General features: G+C 37.1%; 1 protein-coding gene across 2 annotated transcripts; it reads left to right on the top strand.

The window, feature by feature from the left end:
* The first annotated feature begins 1,037 nt into the window (after positions 1-1,037).
* On the top strand, positions 1,038-9,411 carry LOC127961403 (phospholipid scramblase 2-like). 2 transcript variants are annotated; one of them, XM_052560484.1, is made up of 13 exons: positions 1,038-1,207; positions 1,478-1,600; positions 3,696-3,827; positions 4,031-4,150; positions 4,385-4,510; positions 4,675-4,848; positions 5,066-5,215; positions 5,483-5,547; positions 5,630-5,672; positions 5,840-6,039; positions 8,055-8,213; positions 8,321-8,482; positions 8,719-9,411. In XM_052560484.1, exons 1-13 carry the CDS (start codon positions 1,204-1,206, stop codon positions 8,776-8,778), a joined length of 1,518 nt encoding a protein of 505 aa, XP_052416444.1. In that variant the 5' UTR covers positions 1,038-1,203; the 3' UTR covers positions 8,779-9,411. The 2 variants fall into 2 exon arrangements, with proteins under 2 accessions (XP_052416444.1, XP_052416445.1); XM_052560485.1 differs by lacking the exons at positions 1,478-1,600; positions 3,696-3,827.
* The last annotated feature ends 1,523 nt before the right edge of the window (positions 9,412-10,934 follow it).

The following is a 10,934-nucleotide window of genomic DNA, read 5'->3' as shown; positions in this document are numbered from 1 at the left end:
AAAAAAGGGGAGGAGACATTATCAAAACAGAAGGTGCAGGTTAGAGATAACAAACACAGTTATCTGCACTCTGCATGTGTTAAAGGGAAGAAAAATTCTAAATATCCTTCATCCGAGCAATCATTCTAACACCAAGGAAGTTATCTACTGAGCATTTTATTTGTGGAGCATATAGGTAAGACTTCATTCAGAGTTTAGATAGGTAAGTGATCATTTACCTTTGGTCTTTATAGTTGTTGGATCATGCTATTTCTATGTCTGACTTCATCTGGACACACATTTTTGTGTGCAACTTCAATAAACTTCATTTATTCATATATATATATATATATATATATATTTTCCTCCGTCACCATAGTTGACTGTACTGCTCCGAACAAAGGTCTTCAACATGTCAGAACCAGGTACTGAAATTTTATAAGTTTAAATATAACAGTAATAATTTAAATGATCTTTATTTATTCTGTTTAAAGTCAGTTTTACTATTCCATTTTTTTTCTGGATGGTACATACCCTACTATTAGGTGATTTGTCTTGTATACACATTTCCTTTGTTTCAATGTCCAAGATTATTTCGTCAATGACATTTTTTTTAGATCAAGATGTGAAAGAAAGGAATGCACAATGACATGTTTGACCACATTCTGTAGAATGTTTCTAGAGTTTGTTTTATTTTTCTGTCGCCTGTATGTCTTAAGCTTTCTTTTCCTGTTTTCTTTTCTAAATGCATCACTGAATAGGTATATGTCACCTTTTAACCAACAAGTTCCATATTGATCAGAAAAAGCACTGATCCTAAAAGTAGGCCATATGATAGCTTTGTTGGATGAACAGACCTAATTTAAGTAGGTTATTGATTTAAAATCTTAACACCAATTTTGGCTTCTCTTTCACATTCTACAGAGTACAATTGTATAGTGTAGATTGTAAAGATTGATATCCGAAGAAAATTTTGCACCTGCTCCTCCAGCCACAGAACTTCAGTCAGAGAATCAACCAACTCTAGTTCAGCTGACCTTGAATCAGTCTGATCCTGATCCAGTCTCTCTCTTTATTACATTTTGTCTTAAACTAGGTTGTCCAGCCCAGGACTCTAGCCCAGGACTCCAGACAGATGATCAGTCTCCTCCAGTTCAGCCACCTTTGAATCAGTCTGAACCCATTTATGAAGTTGATCTTGAGGATCATGATGAACACATATACATGTGTATGTATATCTGAGTGTTTCTAAAGTCTAATACATGTGTATGTACATCTACATACATGTATACTGTAGTAGGTATATCTGAGTATTTCTAATTTTATAAAGTCTGAAGGAAATAAAATATATCAACATGACAGTTAGATTGTACTAAATTTACTTTGCTGTCATTTAGTAATCCAGATTAAATACACAAATAATTCAAATAGGTGTTTAAACAGAAGAATATTTGATACTTTACTAACTAGAAAGTTTAATGTTTTCACTCTCTTTAAGGTCCTGATCTGGGTCCTCCACCTGCTGGGCTTAAGCCAGAGAGTCCACCACTTCCTGTTCAGCCCGTCATGTATCCTCCTGGTCCAAGTAATCCAGTACCTCACCAGGTTCAGTCATACACAGGTAATAATAATAATAATAAAAGTTGGCACAATCATAGAACCTCAGACACATATCTACATTCTGTCACCGATGGAGTTACGGTTGCTAGCCGCTGTCGCCTCTGGCTTGCTTAGTTGGGGTCACTTAATCTACAGCGATATTGTTAACTTGATTGCAAATGAATGCACAGACACTATTTAAACTGAACAGAAATGAAATCACTGAATTCAATGATGAACTGCCTTTAACTGTCATTTTGCTTTATTGACACTGTTTTCCTAATGAATGTTGCTTTGACGCAATGTATTTTGTTTAAAGTGCTATATAACTAAAGTTGACTTGACTTGACACTTCGATCTTCTGAGACTGACAATAGACACACAGTGCATTAATATACAGACATCTGTTTCCACATCTCACTGAGAGAAAAAATTGGAAACCGTCTCTCACATAACGCATTGGTTCCTCCTCATCCCCTTCCTTCCCCTCACCCATCCTTCTCTTCACCCAGCTCACTCAGAATGGTCAACAGTAGAATATAATGTTCTACATGAATGCAAGTGATATTTACAGTCATGTTCGGTGTAATTTGAATTGTCTCAGGGCGACTGGTACAATGGTCTCAACTTTACAAGAAGTAGAGTAAAAGGTGATAGAGATTCTAAGACTTAAAAGATATTTTGCTCACTGTAGAGGGTGTGCCATTTCCCAGTGTCTTTCATGCAAAATGCATTTTGACCCAAGAGGTGATAACTCTACATGATCAATGCAAAATCCAATTGTTAGTTCCTGTCTCCATCTCAGGGGATGTTTGTCTTGGTCTGAGGTACTTGAGGAAATGTTGCAAGAGGACCAGGGCGATTCTGTAGCCAGAAAGCCCGTAGTGTGGTGTGAGTCTCTTCACTTCATACTATGCATTTTCTAAGGTCAGGTATGCATGTTTTACTTTTAGATTAATCTTTGAGAATTTGATGTTTTGTGTCGATATGATTTTATATTTTGGAATTGGATATGTAATTGGCAGCAGTTGGGGGTTCGATGCCTTGCTCAAGTGCACCTAAGTCGTGGTATTGAGGGTGGATAGTGAACTGTACATATACTCCCCCCACCCACAATTCCTGCCAGCTCAAGACTCGAACTCACAACCCTTCGATTGAGAGTCCGACTCTCTAACTATTAGGCCATGACTTCCCGCAACATGAGCACCCAAATGAACGAGTAAATATAAAATAAAAAGTTACCTAGAATAATCGAATGTCAGAAGAATACTAATTAGAAACAGACATACAACCAATTTGCATTTCAACCTAAATTTAGTAACTTAATTTAGTAACTTTACGTGCGCTAAAAAGATCGAATATGCAGGAAACCTCCATCCACAACTGAATACCTTCCTTGGGCCAAGTGCATGGACCTTACAAAGTATTTGAGAAATTGTAAGTATTTGGATATTTAAATGATATATATAAAAAAAATGTTCTGGTCAAATTAACTAGATTATTAAAATTTTGCACACTTGCACATTGCTAATTTCATGGTTTTCACACATTGATAATTGTGTTAAACTTGGATATCCAGTCCAAATGCCTCCGCCAGGACAGCACATATCCTCCTATCCTGTGGGAGGTTATGGTGTACCTGGGCAGGTTCCTCCACCTGCAGGGCTCAGACAGTCATGAATCAGTCTAGACCAGGTAATCCAGCAACTCACCAGATTCAGTCATATGCAGGTAAAAAGAATGTGAATGATATATTTAGATGTTCAACCTTTCAACTAAAACAATGGCCTTTTTCCTCATATCCAATAAAAGATTACATTTTCAAATGTACTTTTTTATTGTCTGTTTTTTTGTCAGTTCAATCAATGATCTAGAAACACAAACAAATATCAATATAAATAAGACTGCAAATCAATAAAATAAAAAAATGTTGATAATTGTCTTAAACTATATCAATTCTCATCCAAACCAACCTTTCAAATCTCATGACCCAACCAGAAGGTCCTGAACCGGCTCCTCCAGCCACAGAGCTTCAGTCACAGAATCAGCCATAGCAGCCTTGAATCAGTCTGATCCTGATCCAGTCTCTCTCTTTATTGCATTTTGTCTTAAACTAGGTTGTCCAGCCCAGGACTCTAGCCCAGGACTCCAGACAGATGATCAGTCTCCTCCAGTTCAGCCACCTTTGAATCAGTCTGAACCCATTTATGAAGTTGATCTCGAGGATCATGATGAACACATATACATGTGTATGTATATCTGAGTGTTTCTCAAGTCTAATACATGTATATGTACATCTACACACATGTATTCTGTAGGTATATTTGAGTATTTCTAATTTTAAATTTTCTGAAGGAAATTTAATTACACAAATAATTCAAATAGGGGTTTAAACAGAAGAATATTTGATACTTTACTAATTATAAAGTTAAATTTTTTCACTCTCTTTAAGGTCCTGAGCCGGATCCTCCACCTGCCGTGCTTCAGCCAGAGAGTCCACCACTTCCTGTTCAGCCCGTCATGTATCCTCCTGGTCCAGTGAACACACCTTACATATTTCAGCCGAATAAAGGTAAAAATCAACATATCTGAGTCATACATAACATTTACAGTAGATGTTCAAATGTTTAACTAAAAGGCTCTGCTCTTCAAAATATACAATGAAAATTCATGTTTTCAAATATAATGCATATCTCATCAATACAAATGCTGGAACATAAAGAAGAAATGTCATGTTACTAAACAAATAATGATCTATGGACACTCAAGGTTTAGACTTTCACACTCAGTTTTTGTCTTAAACTAGACTATCCAGTCCAGAGCTACGTTCCATGTGCCATACCTCAGACAGCGGGACCTGGACTGGTTCCTCCAGCCGTGGGACTAGAGCCACAGAATCAACCACTTCCGGTTCAGACAGTCATGAATCCAGGTAATCCAACAGCTCACCAGCTTCAGTCATACACACGTAAACATAAAATGTTTGAAAAGTTTGTAAAATTTAGATATTTAACTGTCTTAAAAGAAACATTATTATTATTGGAATGTCATGAGGAAATTAACTAGATTAACACTTTATGGATTATTGTTTTAAAGTAGGCTACCCATTCCAGAATTACCCTCCATATACCATAGCTCAGACAGCGGGGCCTGGCCTGGTTCCTCCAGCCACGGGGCTAGAGCCACAGAATCAACCACTTCCTGTTCAGACAGTCATGAATCCGCCTGATCCAAGTAATCCAACACCTCACCTGGTTCAGTCATACACAGGTAAAAATTATAAATGTGAATGATATATTTAAATGTTCAACAAAAGCAATGGCATTTTTTCCTCATAAACAATAAAAGTTAACATTTTCAGGTGTACTTTGTAGTCTCTTTTTTTTTGTCATTTTAATCAATGATCTAGGAACACAGGAGAATTTCAATACAAATAAGGGCGCAAATCGATAAAATCAAAAATGTTGATTATTGTCTTAAACTATAGGTCATCCCCTCCAAAACAACTTTTCAAATCCCATGCCTGAGTCAGAAGTCACAGACCTTCAGTCAGAGAATCAACAACCTCTAGTTCAGTCAGTCTTGAAACAGCCTGATCCAAGCAACCCAGTATTTCACCAGCCTCAGCCATATGCAGGTAAACATAGTGTGTTCTATCAAATTTAGACATGCAAATGTTACTTCTTTTAAAGTAGGAAGCAAATTAGGCTTAACAACATTCAATTAAATCAGTTATGAACAAACTAAACAGCTCAACTTGTACTTCTCAAAACTGACTTCATTTAATAGTCAACTTCCCTGTACTGTACTTTGTGGACTAGTGTGGATGTACTTAATTAACATCAATGCCATAGACAATGCAAGGCTAATGATATATCTCCATCCTCCTCACAAACGTCTCTAGCACCTGCAGTTCCTCCACCAGTTCTACTTTTTGGAGTACCACCCGGTCTCGAGTACCTCACTCAGGTGGGCCCTGTCTGTCTCGTTCTATCAGTACTTCTTTGTGGAAGTGTGATGTCTGATTATTACCTGTTTTTCTGCATTTCAGATCGACCAGATACTTATTCACCAAGAAATAGAGTGTATAAAGAGTGAGTCTTCTTCTCCTAGTCCTTTCTTGTTTGTTTTTTATTAAATATGTTAGACCACTGCCAATGCTTGAAAGCATTTCTGCTAACACTCTTAAAGACTGCATACTTTTACTGTGTTTAAACCTAAGAGATATTTTAATCTGGCAAACATTGATACTTTTCTATAGTGTTAAGTGGCTTTGAGACAGACAACCAGTATGAGATCAAGAACAGCATCGGGCAAGAGATCTACCATGTTAAAGAAGAGAGTGACTGCTTAGTACGCAATCTCTTTGGTCCAGCACATGGTTTTAAAATGCATATTAAGGACAGCATGGACCAAGAGATCATTCAGTTGCACAGACCAATGCGCTGCTTCCTGCAAGAGGTAGAACAGACTTTATCAATCTTATCAAGGTTAATGTAACAGGCAGCTATATAAAACATTTTAACACCAATGCTGGGCTTCAGACCAGAAAATAGTAAATCTTTAGAATGATTGATTAGATAGAATAGAATGATTTAAAATGACTAGAATGACTGACAATTGAAAATTTACGTAATTGCTTATTAAATATTTGCATAGTTTAGCTTTTACCAATAGTCACAACTATGTGCTGAAATTATTGGATTTTCAAAATCTACAACAAGAGATTAAATTATCACACACCTATATATTAGGGGTGTAACGATACGCGTATTCGTATTGAACCGTTCGGTACGACGCTTTCGGTTCGGTACGCGGTACGCATTATGTATACCGAACGGTTCTTTGGAGTAATTAATTATATTTGAAAAAAAAAAAAAAAGAGAGAGAGAGAAATATAATGATATGCGTTCAACAAGGTAGCCCAATAACCCAAACAACGTAACAGGCAACGCCCCTGACACTCCCGAAGAAGAAAAAAACACCATCTTATATGTTTATGTTAGGCTACTCAGCAGGCGCTCGCTCACTCAGTACGCGCTGAAGGCTCGTTGCAAAATAGCCAATGCGTTTAACAGACTAGAAATGAGAAGATCCTCCAATAACCAACAGGTCTGGTGTTTGGGTGCACTTTGGATTCCCTTTAAGCTATAATGGTGATGGCAAGAGAGTGGTGGATAAAAAAACAACGGTATGTCGCATCTGCAACATGACAGGGTACACCAGCGGGAATAAAAAAAAAAAAAAAAAACACCAGCGGGAATATCTGGGATATATGCGTCAGTACTATCTGGGAAAAGACGAAAAAAAGGAGAAACATGCACGCAGCAAACTATCCCTGCAGCATTTAGAAACTATAGCTTACAGGGAATCCAACCCAAACACCAGACCTGTTGGTTATTTTAGGATCTTATATTTCTGGTCTGTTAAAGGCATTCGACATTTTGCAACGAGCCTTCAGCGCGTGCTGAGTGAGCGAGCGCCTTAGGGGCCGTTCACATATCGTGCCTAAAAACGCGTGGAAAACGCTAAGCGCGTCTTTCTCCTCCTTTCCAAAGCGCTTGGGCAGAAGCGCTCATGAGGCGTCTGTCTTTGCTAAGCAACAATGACGTGCTCTCTCCATGAGACGCGGAAATTTCAGCGAAGGATAAATGGATTTGCAGCTCTAAAAATCGCTTGCAGTAGCTCTGCTACTAAATTTATTTCAAAATTGCAATCTATATACAACTATGATCAGCTGTTCCTTCATCTTGGCTGAGCTCTCAACCTTGTTACAGGAAAGGATGAAGCTGATTGGTTAGTTCTTGTCACATGACCCGCGGTGCGCTTGCGGCATTCTGAAAAGTTGAGATGTTTTTACAATTTGCTGTATCTAAAACGTACCGAACCGAACCGAACCGTGACATCAGTGTATCGTATCGAACCGAACCGTGAATTTTGTGAACCGTTACACCCCTACTATATATATATATATATATCCCCATATATATAAAAAAAAAAATATATATATATATATATATATGTGTGTGTGTGTGTGTGTGTGTGTGTGTGTATATATATATATATAATGATTGATGGTTTAGTGAGGGATTGAGCTGCTCACAAGCAAGTTTGAAGCTGTTTCATGAATGATTACATCTCATGCTCTGATTTAGCATGAGATGGAAAATTCTCAAATTTTAGCTGTGTTTTTACATGCTGATTCAGCACGTGTCTATCATGTGTCTATCACTGTTTTAGGTATTCAATTCACTATTTAATATTCCATACTCTAGAACATTTTGCAGTTACTCTTTTTTTTTTTGCACACTTAAATTCGAGAGGATGTAGCATTCCAATTAAAAAATATGGAAACTGCTATACATTTCTATTTAGGACATTCAGTAATTCTATAAATTAGTTTGTTTGCTTATTGCACATTTTTAGACAAACTTTTTTTTCTTGTTTATTAATTGATGTGCATTTTCCACCCTCAGATTGAGGTCCAGGCTCCTCCTGGAGTAATCATAGGCTATGTGAAACAGGAGTGGTCCGTCATACCAACATTCACCATCCTGGGCCCCAGTTATGAGGAACTACTGAAGATCCAGGGACCCATCTTCCCATTCCTTCGCTGTGGTGATGTAGAATTTGAGGTAACATTTATTTATTGGGCAAGATGTGTTTAAATGTTTTAAGGTGTTTAGCATTTGATGTTAGCATTATGCGTCTTTTGCACCACTAAGAAGGTCTGTCTTTATAGGTTAAAGGCATTATTGGTGAACAAACTATTGGTCGAATCACAAAACAACAGAGTGGTTTAATAAAGCAATGCATCACTGATACCAGCAACTTTTGTATCCAGTTCCCTCTGGACTTGGATGTCAAAATGAAGGCTGTACTTTTGGGTGCTTGCCTCTTTATTGTGAGTATTAAGCCAATGATTTCAGCGATTCACAGAGTAGCTGTAAATACTGTATGCTAGAAAAGTTCATTCAGAGCTGATATTTTTAGCTGTTTTGAAACTTATTTAGTAAGTTGTAACTAAATTACATCAGTTAGAAAATATCAACAGTACACATTTGTATTAAAATATTTAGCATTATAGTAATGATTATAGTTTGGACTGATTTATTTTTCTCTTTCCTTTTCATCTTACAGGACATAATATTCTTTGACAAAGGTGGACATTTACTTCTAAAATTAATAAGGGTATCATGAAATGCCTTCCTTTTCTTTTTTTTTAAGGTTGTCTAAATTTTAGTGCCCAGTCTCTGAGAGGCAAGTATGAAGTCTTTTAGGATTAATAAGGACTTGGAGCAAATCCAATTTTTGCCTATGCAGATATTTTGATGAGTCTGCTTTCCATTTGAGGGAGGTTTTTTTTTTTAGAGAACTGCTTTTCTCTTCTCCTATAGCAGAAACGGTCATATGCAGGCGGTTTTAGTGAGATTGTGATATGGTCTGAATGACAGTGTACATACTAATGCCATCATATTAGTATATGGTGATATGGCAACCTTTGTCAAGATGGAGAAACCTACACAGTTAAATGAACTCATGAGGCCTCATCTGTTCAATGAACGGAATATTCTCTAGTTCTACATTCGTTTTTAGTGAATTTTAGTGCTTTCAGCACACATGCACTGTTAGGAAAATATTGTACAATGTGTTTTCCAGAACTTTGTAGTTTTATTTGTACGGCACAAATTAACCAAATGTACTGGCATTTAGCTGTAACACTTCCAAAATGTTTAAGCTCTCGTAATTGTATTTAGCTCTAGACAAAACTGGCAATCATATACTGCTTCTGTGCAAATATATATAAATGTAGTCAATTAAACATTATTTTGATTTGTTGTTACTAGTGTGTTTTTCAGGTTTCACATTCATAGGTTTACTTATACCCAACAAGAAACTAAAATGTGTTGAAATGTAGGCTTATTTTTTAAAAAAATTAAAAACACACATTAAAAAAATCCCCAAGGAACTAATGTTTTTTAACACAACTTGCTATGAATCGTCATGAAGAAACTTAAGTTTTGAAGCAATATCTCTTTTAAAATTAAGCTATAGGTACTATTTAAAAACAGGAAAAAAGATTATACTTTTATGCCCACCAAAATGAAAGGTTAAATGCACATTTAACCATGCAATCAGGACTCATGTTATCATGTTAATCATGTTAGACAGTCAAGGGCTACATGACATGAGAAGTCAACAAGATATACTTGTACTTGTCCAACCTGTTTACTTACATTACATCCCCTTTAACAGATTTTGCAGCATTAAAGGTTAAATGCAATCACCAGTCTGAAAATTGGTGAAGTTTTATTAACATTTAGTCATTATGCAGATGCATTTATCCAAAGCGACTTTAAGAGGCAAACAGACACAGGAAGTGCTCATTAATACTAAGTTTTAGGCATTGTTCAAATAAGTACAAGCTAGAAAGAGAAGGAATAAATAAAGAGAAAGACAAAAGTTTTTTTTATATTTTTTAATAGAAAGGGCCTGATCTTTCTGATCTTGTGCAATGCAAACCTGCATCTTTGCAAAAAAAATTTTTTAGGTCAACTGGTCATCAAAAATTACACCAAGATTTCTGATCGAAGTTGAATGGGTGATTTTAGAAAAACCTAGCTGGATGGTGAAATTATGCTGTTGGAGTGGCAGGAAAGACAAGAAGCTCAGTCTTTGCCAGGTTGAGCTGTAGGTGATGATCTTTCACCCATGCTGAGATATCCACCAGCCTGAGATCCGTGCAGCTACTGTTTGATCATCTGGTTGAAATGAGAGATAGAGCTGTGTATCATCAGCAAAGCAATGGTAGGAGAAGCCATGTGCCTGTATGATGGGACCCAGAGCTGTAATGTATATGGAGAAGAGTAGGGGTCCAAGAACGGGGTCCCAGTCACCATAGGATTCAAACCATCGAAGTGGAGCCCAGCGTTTAGAGGGCAGACAGGAGGATCTATTGATTGACAGTGTCAAAAGCAGAAGATAGATCCAGCAGAATAAGAACTGATGATTTAGAATCAGCTTTTGCAATCCACAGGGCTTCCGTGACTCACAGTAAGGCAGTCTCAGTTGAATGCCCACTCCTGAAACCAGACTGGTTAGTGTCCAGTTTGTTATTCTGTGAAAGAAACAATGATACCTGGTTGAAAACAAATAATTGGAGGGTTTTTGTTATGAATGGAAGGAGAGACATGCCCAGCTGTCTATAAGGGAATTTTGAGCAGTGGGTTTACATGAGCCTGCTTGAATGCAGTGGGTAAGGTGCCTGTGAGGAGAGATGTGTTGATGATGTGTGTGAGTGCTGTTAAGAGTGTAGGAGAGAATGCTTGGAGAAGGTTTGAGGGGATTGAGGCTTG

Source organism: Carassius gibelio, chromosome B7 (assembly GCF_023724105.1).
Source record: "Carassius gibelio isolate Cgi1373 ecotype wild population from Czech Republic chromosome B7, carGib1.2-hapl.c, whole genome shotgun sequence".
Classification (NCBI taxonomy): Eukaryota; Metazoa; Chordata; class Actinopteri; order Cypriniformes; family Cyprinidae; genus Carassius; species Carassius gibelio.
Note: the sequence above shows the minus strand (reverse complement) of the source record. Positions and strands in the feature narration are given on the sequence as shown.